The sequence below is a fragment of the Bidens hawaiensis genome, unplaced genomic scaffold (genome assembly GCF_021521415.1).
Source record: "Bidens hawaiensis isolate Kalapana, Puna unplaced genomic scaffold, B.hawaiensis_p1.1 tig00017470_1, whole genome shotgun sequence".
Classification (NCBI taxonomy): domain Eukaryota; kingdom Viridiplantae; phylum Streptophyta; class Magnoliopsida; order Asterales; family Asteraceae; genus Bidens; species Bidens hawaiensis.
The window spans coordinates 57,685-76,209 of record NW_027492645.1 but is presented as its reverse complement, the minus strand read 5'-3'; the positions used below and the strand labels follow the sequence as shown (position 1 = coordinate 76,209).

The 18,525-nt window shown below is 39.7% G+C and overlaps 1 protein-coding gene across 1 annotated transcript in view; it reads left to right on the top strand.

Moving 5' to 3' along the window:
- The window catches only part of LOC143554019 (TMV resistance protein N-like), a 97,425-nt gene extending 85,188 nt beyond the window's left edge, over positions 1-12,237 (top strand). Inside the window, exons 4-5 of the mRNA XM_077043887.1 lie at positions 10,503-11,438; positions 11,571-12,237. Coding sequence (XP_076900002.1) covers positions 10,503-11,438; positions 11,571-12,137 — 1,503 coding nt within the window. The 3' untranslated portion in view covers positions 12,138-12,237. The remainder of the gene's footprint in view (positions 1-10,502; positions 11,439-11,570) is intronic.
- The last annotated feature ends 6,288 nt before the right edge of the window (positions 12,238-18,525 follow it).

Below are 18,525 nucleotides of genomic sequence, written 5' to 3'. Positions count from 1 at the left end.
AAATATTAGGCTTGATTGACTCAGAAAAGACAAACACGATGTATCTTTGGTAGAACCAACGAGACCTTGGTCAAGGCTTGACCGAGAATGCTTCAAAACATCTTCAAACTGAAGATCTCTCTGATTGATCAAAAGAATCTGGTCAATCCACGCTGAGAACCTCAGAGCACTATTCATCATCATCATCACACTACCAATCGTCACTGATGACCAAACCTGTAACTACAATCAATGACTAAACCAATAATCAGTAACTTCAATAGAAAACAAACAAGCCTACCAAATGATGAATCAATTATATCTAATGATCATTCGATCATCACCGAAAACCCTTCAACCATATTAGATTTCTTTACCTTTTAAATAAATCTACTTGAAAGTACAAGGAGACATGAATAGATGTATGGTGGCGAGTAGGTGAAAGACTAGATGGTTATAATAAGAGAAGATTTTGGAAGATAATGGAAGTTGCAAGTTTCAAGAATGATCAAGTGGTAATGAGTGCCTTTTAAGCTACCTGGTCACATCAAGCTTGGCCGAAAACATTTACTTACCGAGAACAATTTACTGAAAGCCGAGAACTCACATAGACTGAGTTCACTGGGCCAATATGATCGGGCCGAGAACCAAGAAATCCATTAGGCCTATCTAACCATCCCGAGAACCAAAACACCAGTTGAACCAAAGAACTGATCCACTCATTTTGAAAAATAACTCCGATCAAAATTCTAATTTTCTGAAGACATTAGTTTCGACAAAAGTAAATATGAGGTAAAAAATGAAATAAAATTAACAAATAAAATAAAATGAGAAACAAAAATAAGTTACCTATTTAGCCTTCAGAAAATTAGCATATATTTGGGATCAAATTTCAGCCATTTGAAAACAACCAGCTCTTTTTAAGAAAAGATCCGAACATGAGATCATATTGATTAAGATACTTTCACAATGATTTATTTTCAGCATTATTATGACATAGTGAATAGGTTGATAGCAGGTAATTAGAACTTAGCATGACTTTTATTGCGCCAGTGATATGCTTATGTTCAATTAGGCATAAAGCTTAATGGACATCACTTATGGACCTATGATGCCCCCTATCTTTTCTCAAAGCTTATTTGACTTTCCCCAGATTACCCCAATTTGACTCCAACCCCCTAGTGCTTGATCAAAAGAAATTTCTTTATACAAAAAATTTTAAGATTTAAGGTTGAACGTTGGACTTACATGCCATCCGGACTTACAAGCCTTACATTCAAGGTGTTTAGGAGTTACTTGTATGCCCCACCCCTGTAGTTCCCTGGTTCCCCTTTAAGCTTTTAAAATAAAAATAAAAATACTTTGTAATAGTTTTCATATACATATATACAAATTCTAATATATTTTTTTTTTTTGCGATCAAGACACTAATAGGCTCGTGTATGACTGGGTAATTGCTTTTCTGCCTATCATTAGGAGAGATGTATCTGGGACATGCAAACATCTTCAAAATGAATCTCCACAATAAGTTTAGAAGATTTAGTTTATATCACCTTAAACTTTTACTTATCATGGAATGCTACCATACACATCAATGACTAATCAAAAGCCCTTTTAGCTTAATAACTTCACAGGTTAGGCACACATAACCAATTTATCTATCATTTCTCAAAGGTTGGATCAATTTTCATTTGAAAATATTTTTAAGCTTCTAGTGAGCATTTGCTGAATAATAATATCACTTCCCAGATGGTAACCCTGAAGACAATTTTAAATTCGATCACCCCAGTCTCCATCAGTTTTCAGGTAAATGGCTATCCCATGTGTCTACAAGTAGACGATAGGACCAAACACATAAGATTATATGTCCCTCAAATCTAGGTGATCGACATAATTTTCAGCGAAAGAATCAATAAAAAAATTTTAAGTTCAGTCGCCCCAGTTACTTTCAGTTCTAAGGTTAATGGCTATCCCGTGAATCAGGAGTTGATTACGGGACCAAACATATAATATATATCCGTTGAACTTGAGTAACTGACGTAATTTTAAGCAACAGAACAAAGAATTTTTTTTAAATTAAATTAAGAACGCACACACACTCTTTTTGTATTTTTGTTTTTCTCCCCTTAAATTTGTACAGAAATTAAGATAAGAAAAAAAAAGGTTATTTATGTACAAATTTAATCCTCAAAAATACTTAATCTTCAAAACGTAACATCTTAAGAAACCCTACAAGCACATTGAATCTGGCTGTTCCGACCGGTTTTGTAAATACGTCCGCCACATTATTATCAGTGAGGACCTATTCAAGATGAATTAACTTTCGGTCGTAACAGTCACGAATAAAATGAATTTTGATATCTATGTGCTTGGTTTTTGAATGTTGGACTGGGTTTTTAACAATGGCAATCGCAACATCATTATCACAAAAAATAGGAGTATCAAGAAAATCCAAACCGTAGTCCAGCAATTGATGTTGCATCCATATGACCTGAGAACAGCAGGCAGAAACAGCAACATATTCAGCTTCAGCAGTACTTGTGGACACCGTTTGTTGTTTCTTGTATTGCCACGAAATGAGTCGATCCCTCAAAAATTGACACCCAGCAGACGTCGATTTCCTGTCAATGTCATCACCTCCATAATTGCTGTCAGAAAAAGTATAAAGATCAAATTCTGAATTCTTGGGATACCAAAGACCAAGCTTTGGTTGCCCTTTCAAATATCTAAAAATTCATTTAACGGCAATTAGATGAGAGAGTTTAGGATTAGCCTGGTAACGAGCACACTGACAAACTGCGAACATGATGTCAGGGCGACTGACAGTAAGATACATTAGGGAACCGATCATCGATCGATAGTATGTTTGATCTACGGGTTTCCCATCAGGATCTGAAGAAAGAAAAGGTCTTTCAGCCATAGGAGTCGCTGCACTTTTGGAGTCCTGAAACTCAAACTTTGCCAACATATCCTCGACGTATTTCCCTTGATGTAGTAGAATGCCTGTCGAGCTTTGACGAACCTGCAAACCCAGAAACATTGTCATCTTCCCCAGCGAGCTCATCTCAAACCTTTTCTTCATCACATCCTCAAACTCAGAACAGAGAGCAATGCTCGTAGAACCGAAGATGATTTCATCCACATAAATCTGAACCATGATCAGATCTTTTCCAACAGTCTTTATGAACAGTGTCTGATTAATGGTTCCACGCTTATACCCGTGCTCCAGAAGATGTGCTGTCAACGTCGCATACCAAGCTCGAGGAGCCTGATGAAGACCATAGAGAGCCTTGTCCATCTTGTAGACATGCGACAGACGCTTTGGATCCACAAAACTCGGTGGCTGATCCACATAGATTTCTTCCTTGACCTCCCCGTATAAAAATGCAGTCTTGACATCCATCTGATAGACTGTGAAACCCATGTACGATGCATATGCCAAGAAAATCCGAATGGCCTCAAGACGAGCCACTGGAGCATACACTTCAGTATAATCCAAACCCTCAACCTGCTTAAACCCACGAATCACAAGCCTTGCCTTGTTTCTAACAATAACCCCAGTGTCATCCTGTTTATTTCGATAGACCCATCTAGTGTCTAGTGACTTCTTCCCGTCAGGTAGCTCAACCAACTTCCACACCTTGAGATTTTCAAATTGATTGAGTTACTCGTGCATGGATTCAACCTAGCTTGGTTCTTGCTGAGCCATGTCAATCGATTTAGGCTCAATTTGATAAATGAAGCAAGAATACAAACAATTGTTGATCGTTCCGGTCTAACTTCTGGTTGAAACGCCAGCTTCAAGGGGACCAATGATACTGTCAATTGGGTGATCCTGTTGAATTCTTGAAGGAACAGAATGATTAGGGACAGAGCAGTTTGTTGGCAAATTAGTTGGATCTTCGAGAACCTCAGAGAGAGGGTTTCTCCATCCCGATGTTGTGGTGTTGTGTGAGTACGAGGTACTGGCGATGTACTCGTTTGGAATGTCATTGGGGAATAAAGTTCTATCAAAAATCTATCGATTAACACTCTCCCCCTCAACTGGTAAAGTCTCTTCAGTGGAGGGTTCTTGTGGTGACACGGTCTCGATGACATTTTCTTCCAAATTTTCTGATGACGGCTGAGTGGATACTGAGGGTTCAGACATGTCCATACTCAACATAGGAAGCTCTTGGGTATTAGAGGAAGAATCCTCTTCATCATCGATCATAGCAGTAGTTCCTTCCCTTGAGTCATTTAAATCAATCACAGGAAACAAATTGAATGGCTTGAAGAGCTTGTCATAGTCAAATAAACAGTCAGGCCGCACCCGGGCATCTGTTTCATTTTCTTCTAACCAACGCACATCATATGACTCGACAATTTGTTTCGATGCCTTGTTGTAAACTCTATAGGCAGTCCGACCAGCATAGCCAACAAAGTAACAATCATCTGCTTTTTCTTCGAACTTAGGAGTCAATTCAAGATTCAGCAAAGTACACGGACACCCAAAAGCTCGAAAGTGTGCGGCTGTGGGCTTGTGACCATAAACTATTTCATAGGGAGTTTTCATTTGAGATTTGTTGATCAACACCCGATTTTGAACGTAGCAGGCGGCATTGATCGCTTAAGAAGAGTGGCAACTTTGAATCACATAACATCGTTCTTGCGGCTTCGATCAAAGTGCGATTTCGTCTTTCAGCAGCACCATTTTGCTGAGGAGTACGAGCAAAACTATACTGACGAAGTATTCCCCTTTCGACACAAAAGTAGTTAAGTGTGGAATTCTTGAATTTCGTGCCATTGTCACAACGAATTCCCTTGAGCTTCAAGTTCAATTGATTTTCCATAAGTACTACGAACTTCTTGATCAAGTCAGCCGTCTCACCTTTATTTGATAAGAAGAATACCCAAGTGAAACGGGAGTAGTCATCGGTGATGACCAGACAATGATTACTACGAGATAGACTCAAGACATGAACCGGACCGAACAAGTCCATGTGAAGCAACTGAAAGACACTGGAAATGGTGTTTATCGACTTTGGCTTGTGTGATTTCCGATGATGCTTGCCTAACGCGCAAGCCACACACTTCTCTATAGTCACGAAGTCTTTAACAGGTAACCCTCGCACAATGTTGTTCTTTGCAAGACAGTTTAGGTTTTTGACATTTGCATGACCAAGACGACGATGCCACAACATGGCATTATGTTCCGACAATTTAGAAAATAAGCATGTAATTTCGTCTTGAACGTTCTTGTTCATATCAATCAGGTAGGCATTATCTTTCCTCTGAGATCTGACCAGTACCCACTCCTCTGGTATGACAATACCAGGCTTTAGAATTAAGCATTCCTTGTTGGTAAAGTGAATGGAAAATCCCTTATCACAAATCTGTGACACACTGAGCAGACCGTGCTTTAACTCCGGAACATAGTTAATGTTTTCGAACTTCAGAACCCCATTACTCACGGTACCCTTTCGAGTAATTTTCCCTTTCTCTCCTCCCGCAAAAGAAACATATCCGCCGTTAAAAATTTGAATGTCACTCAGCTGAGATATGTCTCCCGTCATGTGCCTGGAACAACCACTATCAGCAAACTATGGTCTGATAATATTCTCCCATAGTTGTTCCTGCACAATGTGCGAGATTAGTTACTTTTCGGTACCCAGTTCATAGTAGTTCTGGGTAAGCCTGACTTAGTTAAGCGTGTTACGGGCTGCCATGTCATATCATCATTGTTATCAAAAATGGAATTAGGCGATGATAAGGACTTTGTTACCGGGGACTTGGACAACCACATGTATTTTGGCTTTAAAACTTTGTGATTTATACAGGTGTTTGACTTGGTCTCTGGTCTGCGGATAGAAGACACGTTTGAATTTATCATGTTTAATTTTCTCGGTTCAGACACCTACTTTGGTCTAGGAACCGAGACCGTGGTTTCTTTCCGCTTTTGGGTCATAATAGGCTTGGTCTAATGAAAACTTGACTTGTCAGCCTTGACTCTTCTCTAATTGCCTTCGGAGCGCCTTGTTTTATAATGCCTTGAATTATTTGAATGAAAACTTTTGTAGGCATTATGAGACATGGTCCTCTGATTGCGTTTATAATATGGAATGTACGGGAGACGAGAAAAATTTCTTGCAATGTGACTGGGAATCCCACAGTTGAAACAGGTTTGCCTTTTAACGTAAAAATCATTATGGCCGATTCCCGGTCTTGCTCTGTTGTGTGAGTTTGTTTTTCCATTTCTGGATTCATCATTAAGAACTTCACATTTAACATTACAGGAGCCTTTTTCTTTCATAAACTTAGGTGACAAATGTTTATTTTGTTTTTTAAGTTCACCACTTTTATTCAAGGACAGATCACTGCCTTCTGAAGTTTTAGAGAAAGAAACCAAATGATTGTTTTTGCTCTTGAAAACAGAGGCCAAACACACATCAGTGGCATTGTTATTTAAAATAGACAAAACAGGAAAATTTAAAGAAACAGATGAGTCAATGGGTGATTCATCATCTTCCTCAGTCCAGTCCTCAATTATGACTTCATCTGCACACGAACTAGACACATTAGAATCGTTCACCCCTGAGGTTGATTCAGCTGCCGAATCTGTATCAACCTTACCAGTTTCAGTTGGCTTACCATGCTACATACTCTTCTCCTTTTCTTCCTCTTCCTTGGTAGGAGGAGGACTTGTGTAGTTATTATTATAAGGGGGTGGTACCATGTTCTATCCTAGACCTACACCTTTATTCTCTTTCCATTTCAACTGTTTCTCTATCATTGACTCAATAAGGAACTAGAGACATCAAATTTTCTAAAATTGAATTCAGCATTATCGAATTTATTTGTCAGTTTGATTATCTCCAATCTCGATGCTTCTAACTCGACAGTTAGTTCAGCTATTTTATTTTTAGCATCTAGATGGTGACAGCACTTTATGCTAAAATCCTATTGAAGTTTAGAGAAATCTTGTTTTTGTGCCTCTATTTTGTCATTTAATGCCTTTTCTAGTTTCTTTAGAGTTGAGTTTTCATATTTAGCATTCTCTATTTCTCTCATTAGGTTACTATTATGTATTTTGTACATACCTACTTTATCAATGCACGATTGAGAACAGAGTACAGGACTTACCTCAGTTAGTTTGTTTGGTGGAGGTGAAAGGCATGAAAGCATGCTGAAGATCCCTTACCTGCTCCTCAGCTTCATTCTCCTCTTCCTCAGCATCCATCTCAGCAAAATTGGCAACTTCATTACTCAAACTCAGTGCTGCCATCTGATCCTCCCAGGAGAAGTTCTGAACCACCAAACCCCGCTCACCCGTACTCAAACTAGTCACATTCTCTTCTCTTCCACCATTGACCGGGACCATTGCCCTCTCTTTATTTCCTTCTTTAGCTGGGTCTGTACATTCACAAGCAAAATGACCCGGCTCATGACAGTAGTAGCACCTTAGAGAACTCTTGATGAAACCCACTTTTTGATTTGCAGGGACATTCCAATTGTTCCTGCCTGTCCTTTTGGTGAATTTCTTGGCCTTGAAAACAGCCATGGCTATTTGCCATGAAATATCCATCTCCTCCGCATTGTTAGGATGTATCTGATCCAGCTCAGCAGCTACAACAGGTTGCACCAAGTCTCCAACAAGAAAAGCATTATAGCAGTTCATAAAACCTGCCATTAGGGCTATGTTCTCTTGAGTCTCTTTGGAAATAATAGGAATTTGAGTGTGAGACTGGCTGGAGGTGGCCATGGAGGCTTGTGATTTTGGTGCAGTCGTTTGTTGTGGAAAGAAAACAGGAGTAGCTGGTGTAGGTTGAGGAATGGTTTAACTTTGTGATGACCTAAACATGGAGAAGGTCTGTTGAGGCTTCTGTGGTTGAGCTGGCTGACTCTTGAATAAAGAGAAGTTTTCTTGAGAAACCAGTGCATTATTAATCGGAATGCCATAACCTGTAGTGTTGTAAGTGCTAGCATGATTAATGGCACGCTGCTTGTCGTCCATGTCACAAGCCTTGACAATTGTCATAACCTCCGAGAGAGTCAATCTGGACAGATCCTTGTTCTTAATGACAGCCACATTCAAATCCCAACTCTGAGGCAGTGAGTTAACCAGCTTGTTGTTGATCTCGACAGATGTGAGGTTTATATTTGCAGACCTAATCTCCATGATCAACGAGATGAAACGGTGAAGCTATTTCTCAAGAGATTCTCCTAAAACATGGTTGAACATGTTGAATTGTTGTCTCAAGAGATCTTGCCTACTTCTCCTCATGTCCTCGTTTCCCTCAAATATTTCAATGAGGGCCTCCCAGAGTGCTTTGGCGGAGGTCAATTATCTAAATCCCAATACAATTTCAGGAGAAAGAGCCATAGTCAAGGTAGCCAAAGCCTTCTCATCCAGCTCGACTGCATCATAATCAGCATCCAAATACATTGCAACTGGCTTTGTTTCCACTTCTTTAGACCCTTCCCTTTGATAGGTAATGACTTGAGGACCTCTAACTATGCTCCTCCATAGTTTTGCATCTTTCGCTTTCAAGTACTTCTCAAATTTAAATTTCCATTCAGCAAACCCTTCAGATTTCAATAGTCGGGGTACACGAGTGGTGATCCCCATGATGGAGTCAAGATCTTGATGAAGAGTGGCATTGGAAGACGTAATAACATCTGATTGATCCATAATGTTCTTAACCACAACCTTGATACAATGACCGAAAACCACAAAATTCTTCTGAGAACTCAGAAAGTTGACCGAGAACAATGAAATCTGCCCGAGAACGATGAATTTAATCCGAGAACTACGAATTCAGCCAGAAAACTTGAAAATACTCCCGAAAACCTTGAATGTTGACCGTGAACCTTGAGATTTTCCCGAGAACTTCAAAATCAACCCGAGAACTAAGAATAGATAAAGATATGGTAGATCTTGAATATTTAACTAAATCCCGAGAAAGATGGGATTCAAATTAAATGCTAGACATACCAAAATCTATTCCGAACTCAACCTTCTTCAGCCGAAGAACAACCTTCTTCAAGCTCCATAAATCTTCAGCCGTATAACACCCCGTAAATCAACAATAGAATCCTTGATATCACCAATAACCGAGCCTAGAATAGGTCTATAGGCTCTGATACCAATTGTAAGTCCCGTGACGGATCTTTCAATGTGATATCAATATACTTGAAGATTAGGCGGAAACTAATCTCAAGCCGATTCTATGCAACACATAATAACTTAAGTAAAACCGAACATAAGAACACACCAAACACAATAAAGAAGCTTCAAAACACACGTATATTATACGTCAGGTGCTTAAGCCCTCAATCACTTACACGGGTTGAATTACAATGAACGAACAACCCTAAACCGTTAACATATGTTCTATATATATTCTACCAACTAGGCCTAATGCAACCCAAAAGCCCACCGAGATCAACTGATCTCGGTTTACATACAAAGTCCAAAACTAAAACCCAAAAACTACAAGCATAAACCAAAAATACGACCCAACAACAAGCCAAGCAACAAGCAAGCCTTCACTCGGTTCGGCTTGGCTCGCGAGCAACCCTATGCTTTACCTCTACTTATCTGTAATCAATTAATGTTGCTTCCAATACTTCTATTAAACTTGGCAAACATAGATGCACGTGTTGTCCTTCATTAATGGATGTGATCATGCCATCCGCTTCAATACTTTTATTAATATATTAATAAATAAATTTTAAAATAAATATTTAAAAATAATAATTAATTTTTTATTGATAATTTTGACATCAGGCTGACCCATCGAGTGCCACATTTTGACGATAGCGTTGGGCAGTCGGGCGCTTGGCGTGACGATAACGTTGCTCTCACTTAGATAAATTTGTTTTATTTGTACGAACTTATTGTAGAGGTTGTGTGTGTATATATATGCATATATGCAATTTTATTTATATTATTTGTAATTTATTTTTTGTCTGTTTCATTGTTATATTGAATTTGAGCCGACATTGATAACCACGTTTAATTAAAAAGTGATTTTTAAAAAAATAGGTTAATAATAAAAAGCAAAATAATGACTTTTTTTTAAATATTAGTTAATAATACCAAAAAAATAATTAAAAAAAATAAAACATGTCAATATACACGTTATATAGATTTAATTAAATGCCCATTTTGGAAGAGACACCCATCAATATATCACATATAGCACTATATGAGATATATAGGTGCGTGTCCAGTGTCCCTAAAAAAAGAGGTGTCTAAAGAATTAGCGAAGTTGAATTGACATTATTTAACAAGCGGTCGGTGTTGAGAGTTTGTAATTTAAAATATGTTTTTACTTTTCTTTAATTTTAAATTCTAGAAAATTGACATACACATCATGAATGAATTTTGCTGTGGTTGCATCATGAGGGATTGATGTCTGGCAATTCATTTTCCTGGTCATGTGGATAAATAGAGTATAGAAGTGGCGTCTCATTTTATTCCAAACTGTATAATATAAAGTTGATGATTCACTATTATATGTATTTATTTGTGTTTCCAGAGTCTGAAGAAGCTAAGGATTCTCAATGTGAGTGCTTCACTCTCATTAACCAAGACTGGCAATTTCTCTGGTCTTGAGAATCTTGAGGAACTGCACTTCAATGGTTGTGAAAACTTAAAAGAGTTGCACAGCTCCATTGGTGACCTTCAAAAACTTGCTATCTTGGATTTAGGGCGCTCCATGCCGGTAAAGAGGATCCCTTGGGAAATGATAGGCAAGCTACCATCCCTACAAAAACTCTCTGTTGGTACCCGTAATTATGATGACAACGTGGAATCATTTAGTGATGAGGGTGATGATCCTACGCTGTACCCTTTCAAAGAAGGCCACGTTACACCACCAGATCTTATTGGATGCAACCTAGCATCCTTAAAACACTTGTCCTTATACAGAACCAAATTCTCTAGCCATTGTGATAGCCTTCTCCAACTCCATCAATTGAGCACAATAGAGTTAAGAAATTGTCGAAGCATACAATCGATTCCAAACCTTCCGGCAAACGTTACATCCATCAAAGTAATTGGATGTTCAAGTCTGGTGAATCTTCCCTATAACATTTCCGAGTTAAAATCTCTAACAATCCTTAAGTTTTATTACTGCCCCGAACTTGGAAGTGAAGGCCCTCATTTTCTCATGAAGGTCACTGGACTAACAAACCTGACTCGTTTAAGTATGATTAGGTGCAGTGTCTCCCAAGTATCCATCGAGATTGGGAATTTGGTGTCATTAAAGAAGTTACACCTCTCATCCAACCCATTCTGTAGCCTTCATGACACCTTAAGCAACCTTTCCCAACTGCTTAACCTCGAGATAGAGGGGTGTTACCAATTAAGGATGCTTCCACTTCTTCCACCAAACTTGAAACATATAGATGCACATTGGTGTGACTCATTAGATGTGACGTCATCTGCTTCTCTACTTACTAAAGTGAACAAGGTATGTTCGATCCCTCCCGGCCTCACATACTAATTTAATTATTAATCACTGGTTGTTGTTTTTTCCCCCATTTTCATGTATTATGCTTCCTGCCTACCTGCTTGTAACACACTTTAGTGTTCCCGACAACAGGAATCACCCTTCAGTAATAGGTTGATGATCCAACTTCCATGGCGGAAAGAGCTTCTTGAGTGGTGCACTTATCAAAACAGGGGATATTTTTTATCTTTTGTAGCACCACTGCATTTGCATAACAACATATGTGGTATCATCTTATGTGCAACCCCCTCTGAAAGGTACATCAGCATAATCAGTAATCCTAAAATGCATAATAAAACGAAAAACACAAGTCATAGTTTCAAAGTTAATAGAGGCGATGAGGTTCATAATTGCATGCTTGTTATGTCGTGTCCCCTTGATGATACCACACTTTTGGTGGAACCCGGTGAATTTGTGGTAATCGAATTTCCTCAAGGATCGCTTTCGAGTTGTGGGTTGCGTTTGATATATGAAAGTGATGTGGTGGATGGTTATTTAGTTGTTAAAACGGCTACCGAGCCCACACCCCATATCCCCTCAGAGACTGGTGTTACTCAGTTGCATACCATCTCCATCCATTCTCAATGCGATGATTATTCATTTTCGGTTATAATTTCTCATCCGATGATGAAGATTTACCCACGCCCCATATCAGCTTAGAGATGCCCACTGTTACTGAACGATATCCCCTCGGTAGCCCACTAGAGCTGAGACTATTCCGATGATGAAGATGGACTCTGCTGAAACAGATATAAATAGTTATAGTTGTAGGTCCCGTGTCGGGTGGATCTAACAACGTCTTTGGATCAACCAAACTTAGTGCTAGCGGAAATCACACTAAGTCACCTAAGTGGTCTCGGATCTTGAGAGTTTATATTCGGTTGATAGAAGAGAAGGAGAGAGAGGGAGAGCCGAGAGAGAGATAGATAGTATGTGAAGGAGTTGGTTTTTGTCAAAAGTCTTAGTTTCTCATGGCATGCATGAGAAGCATATTTCATTTACATTAAGGCCCAATGGGCTCATATACAATGGACCGTGGCCCAAATACGTACAAAATGACCAATCAGCCCAAATACACAACCAAAACAATACAAAAGACTAATCATACAAAACGGGGAATAACAATCTCCCTCTAGTCTTTAGTATTGAAACCCGTCGGTGTCGTAAACCAGACATTCGTCCTCTGTTAGTGGAAGTTCAACAAGTCTGCGGACGAACTTGTTGAAAGCTTCAACTATCAGGTCTGTGTTTTGACGTCCCAAGTCCTCGACGGTTCCCAGTGGCTTGTTGTAGAGCTTCTTCACATCTTCAATGTGTAGACCCATAAGCTCATGCTCGTCAAACACTCTAATCTCGTGCTGATCACGGCAATGGATGACGGCCTCACCGGTTTTATTATCAAACTCCCAGTCGATAAAGTCTCGGAGTGTGTTGGGAAGATAAGGCTCCACGTGATAGATCTCATGACAGTCTTTAGGCGCCTTATATCTCCACATTGTGCGGGGCTCTCCGGTAGCTGGGTCTATTTCCTTTGGATTCTTGTACTTGCGACCCTTATTCGGCTCAAAATCCTTGTAGTCAACTCTCGATTGACACTGTAGATAAGTCGGGACCCAACTTTCCAGCATACTTCCAACAGCACCATAACCTAGAGCTTTCTTCAGATAGTTCAGATCAAGCTCAGGTAGAGTCTTCAACTCGTGATGATTGAGATAGATGAGGTCCCCGTTGTAATGTCTGATGGCCCAAACGCTATTTCGTTGATCATACTTCGCATATACGATCAGCGACTCGTCGTGATAATGATAATTGAGCATATGGGCAGACGCACAGCTTGAGACAATATGCGTCTTTGCTTCTTCTTTGGTGGTTAGTCAATGACAGGATCGGTTGCAGGAGCCTCTGAAGCTTGAGCGGGAGGAATATCTGGATTTGGCGAGTAGTTAATGTCATCGTCTTATTCATTTACTGCCTCCTCCGTTCCCATTCTCTCGGTGAATTCTTCAAAGCTTATACCTGTATTAATAAAATCATCAACAACACCTGTATTGTTAGTCGGAGAGATGACATCTTTATATAAGCTGTCAAGTAGTGAGTCATCCTCTCTGACTTTGCTGGCTGAACCGGGGTTAGCAGGGTCTTGAGCATCGTGTTGAGAGTGTGGAGGTGATTGAGTCTTATCTCCACCTCCACCTCCTGCTGCCCCGGCCCCTCCATCTCCACCACCACCGTTGCCACCATCACCATCATCGTCATCAAAGCTGTCATGCACATCATCTTCTTTTTCTTCCTCACCATCACCTTCATTTTTATCTTCTTCCTCATCAGGTTCTTTTTCACCACCAGCTTGAGTCTAAGGTGGTGGTTGCTGTTCAGAACCCAAGCTGGTATCGACCCCACTTGTTGCTTGGGCACCCTGTTGAGCAACATTACCAACAATTTCCTCAAAACTTGGGTCCACTCCTTGTACTTCTCACAAGGACGCACTCGGTCCTGCGGTAGGCTGAGACCCTCCATTCCTTAGGATCTCCTCAGATCCTCTCCAACTTAAGAACACAACATCAAGTCGAGCCTCCAATCTTTGAAACTCGTCTGACGAGGCTTGCTGTTTGCTGAGTAGTTCATCAATGATCTTTGATTGGCGCTCGTTCAATCGTTCCTGGAGAGCCTGATTAGCCTGTAGATTCTCAATCTCTGACGCCAGGCGTTGATTTTCAGCCAGAAGTGAATCCATAGATGTGGAGGATGTCAGCTGATTCTCCAAGCTTGTAACCCTTGCATTTGTAGCTTCACCCTCAAGAACCCACTTTCTAGTTGCATCTTCAATCTTCTTATTAACGCTTATCCGTAGAGCACTTGCACTTGGTAAGTTCTTTTCAAGTGCTGTCAAACGTTTATCATGCTTGATTTTATCTGCCCTTAGATTTGCATTCTTGATTGATTCTTGTTGCATCAGCACCTGTTGATTTTGGACTCTTGTGTGCAGTGTGTTGATCAACAATCCCTGATTTTCATTTCGAGCCTCAAATACAACCTTTTCGTCCTCCAGAACGTTGATTCTTGCTTTCAGCTTATCCTTTTCCTTCTCATCCTGTACCTCTTTCTGTTTCATCTCCTTTATAAGCTTGAGGAGTCCGATTTCTCGTTCAGCTCGCCTTGCATTAGATTCCTCCAGTGCGACAATCCTATCGAGGATAGGATCGGCGTATACTGGAGTTGTCGAAGACTTTCCTTGGGAGATGGGTTTGGGTGAGAGGATGGTGGAAGGTGGAGTGATAGACATGGTGGGTGGTGAGGTTGTTTGGATAGGCAAAATGATTGGTTGAGTGATGGTTGGTGAAGTGGTGGTGATTACTGTTGTGGGTTGGGTTCTTGGTGGTGAAGTGATAATGGTTTGGCTCCAATGGCTTGTAGATTTGATGGGAGAGCTAAACATAGAGGATGAGAATATTTGGGAGAAGGTGGGTTCAATGGTAGTTTGGATGGGTGATGTGATGGTTTGGGTTGGTTCAGGTTGGGTAGGTAAGGTTTCAGGTTGGGGGTGGTGGTGTGAAAGGTGAGGTTTCTGTGTGGGTTGGTTGTTCTGGTAGTGTGGTTAAGAGTGATGGCTCTGGTTCGGTTTGGTTAAGGTCTGGTGGTGTGTGAGGTGGAGATTCTGGTATCCTAGGCAAGAAAGTTGAAACAGGTTGGTTAATATCTAGGGGTTCGGGTGATGAGTCAGGTGAATCGTGGAGTAGGGTTCTAGTTGGTTTGGCAATGGATTTCTTTCTGGATTTAGGTTACCTATAGGCTGATACTTGAATCTTAGAAACATCTAAGTCTTTAAGCACTTGGGCTATGGTCTCTTGGGTTACTACAGGTGGAGGAGAAGTTTTACCTTTGGAGGAAAGTTTGACGAGAAGCTCGGATGACTTCTAGGAGTCTCCAACTTTCCTAATGCGTTTGAGCTGAGGCTGCTCTTCCTCCTCTTCCTCCTCAACCTCTACGGCTTTCCTCTTCAGATCATGCTTTGTCTTTGTTCGTCTTTCTGATTGCTCGTCGGACGAATCTTGATCAGTTTTAGTCTCTGTCTCATCAACCTTTTCTCCTTCCACTAACGCCTCATCCCTAGCAGGCTACGTTTCTTCAAACAACCCAAACTTAGGACCAGGTCGTGGTCCCGTATACTGATGACCCCTGCCCTTGGTGCCCAACAACGCACCAAACACCGACACCTTTATCTCGTTCACATGATATGGCTCGGGATGTGACTTCTTGTCCTTTGCTTTCTTGGACCCCGGCCTTTGAGCATTTGGTAACATATCATCTAACAGAAGCTGCACAAATCTCGGGTACATAAGCCATGTAGCCCCTCTCTTTATATTTCCCAACATACACAGAAATATCCTTCGAGAGTAGTTGAACTTCTCTTTGGTAGTCAAAGCAAACATAATACGCACCCAGTCAGAGCTCATGCTGTCAAACCCTCCACGAATATCGGAAAAACAGTGTGTGATGATGTGGAATAGGAATCTCCAGTATGGTGACAGATGACTCTTCTCCAAACTTTTCCATTCTGTGTCATATCCCATCTGTGTGACAAAGTCTGCCAGCTTCTTCTTGTTTCCTCTTTCATACTTGTATTCTGGCTCATCATTTATCTTCAACACTCTTCGAATATCTGCTTCTGTGATGATCAATTCCTGTCTTGCGACCGTTGTTGTGAAGGACAGAGAATCATCAGCTATCTTTGCAAATGCCCAGAAATCTAAAATCCACTTGTAATACACGGCTTGATTGGTTGTAATAGCATAGGCAAGGGGTGATTGCTTTAGCCCCTTGACCATGGACGTGAACACCTTATCCGCCTTTGCCTTAGGCAACCCGAGAGCACAAAAGTTGTTATGACCCTGAAATTAAAAGCCAAGAGATCATGAGAATCATCATTAAGACATAAACAAACCAAGCACGATATATACATAAGCATTAAGTATCTACATATTAGATAATTATTTAATACTAACATTATGTACATTTTAGATTTAATAAGTTAATAAGTTCATAATATACAAAGATCAAGTCCAAGATAGTCCATAAGTCAAAACAGTTTATATTTCCAAAACAGTCTTTTAGTGTAAAAACAGTCCAATAGGCTTTAGATTGAAAATTTTCAAAATTTGGCTAAGTATAACTTTTTCACTTCGCAAGGTTAAGCGAAGCGAAACAGATATCACTTCGCTTCGCATGAAAATGAGAAGCGAAACTGTGATCATTTCGCTTCGCATGTAAATGAGAAGCGAAACTGTGATCATTTCGCTTCGCATGAAAATGAGAAGCGAAACACAGATATCTTCGCTTCGCATGAATCATGCGAAGCGAAACCACCTTCCAGGCGAAAAAAGTTCCTTAGCCAATTTTTGACTCCCTTTTCTGTTCTTGGGTATCGCCCAGATCTGAATTGGATTTCTAGAAATTTTGAAGACAAACCCCTTTGATTTTCTTGATCAATTGAACCTCAGAACCTATGAATGAACCTAGATCTACAAACTTTTCAACAACTAATCCTAGAAGTTACAAACTATGATGATGAACATGAGATACACGGTCTAATATCAGTTTGTAATCTTGAAAACAACGATATTATGAAGATTCATTCATTGATCTAGCCGACGGTTCATATGAACCGCCGTCTTGATCCATGTGAACCCAGAAACAAAGATCAAAGGTGAAATCGAGGTGTTTGTGAAGTTATACCGCTGGAGGATAGTCTGGATTCAACAGCATGATTGATAATGAGAGTCGGATTTGTTGAAAATTTTGAAAAATATTAGGGTTTGATGGATGAAGATGAGAGAGAACAGAGAGTGAATAGTAAAAGCTTTTGTGTGAATAGTGAAAGAGAAATTAGGTTCTCCTTTATATAGGGTTAGCCTATCTCGCGATAAAGTCAAAACATCGCGAGTATTCACCTAAAAATACACTCTCGGTCCTTGGTCTTTCAAAATGTTTGCATTTTCAAACCCGAAAAACATTTACCCACCGAATCCGAGCACTTGATTATTTATAAGGTTTTTCTTTTGTCGGTCATTAATTGTTAACGTTTGCACGATTGATCTCTTTAACATAAAAAAATTAAAACAAAACAAACAAAAAAAATAAAATATTAGACTATTAAGTTGATAATATTTTGAAAATAAAAACAAAACAAAATAAAGTGAAATAAGATAGAATAAAATAGTTTAAGTTAAACTTTAATTAATTTACATAGTTCTTTTCTTTAGTTAATTTACAGAGAACAATCACGACATGGAATCATATTGATTTGCAAAGCCCTAGATCGCGTTTCCATTTTGAACTTATTGTGACACAAGTTCGTCATTGACTGTAGATATTGTCCTCCTTTTTAACTTGACAAGTGTTTTGATACCAAAAATGATACGTTTAATACAATTAGGCATGGTGCTTATGTGGTCCCTACTTAATCAGACATGTTACTGATTCCATCATATCTCGGGCCTACTTTGTGTTAACATATCACCTCAACTTGACTTAAACCTTTCTTAGTTGATCACAGTAATCTTATTAACAAACTTGACTTATAGTACACTGTACACATGACACTTTGTGCTTTGCACACTTGACTCGATCTAGAAAGATTAAAATAAAGCAGAAGTTCAGGCCATAACAATCAGGTCGGATAATGCCATATTATCGCGCAGAGAAAGTCCAAGGCTTGAACAAAAGAAAGAAAATAAAACAAAGCAGAAGACTCAGGGCCTTAACAATCAGATCTTGTATGACTACAAATGTAGAAAGTCCAAGGCTTGAGTCGAAAACAAATGAAGAAATAAAGCAGAAGTTAAAATTCCTAGGACTGACTTGATGTGCTGAAAGCGGTCAATAAAAACCTAACCTAATCTAGACACTCTAGTTTTAAATTTATAAATCTAGACTATCCTAATGTTAGACCACTAGACAGGCAAGTGTACCTATCAACTGTAGTAAAGCCTAATGAAGTCCGAATATCGAACCCAAAGGACACTAGCGACACATAAAACTAGACTCTAAC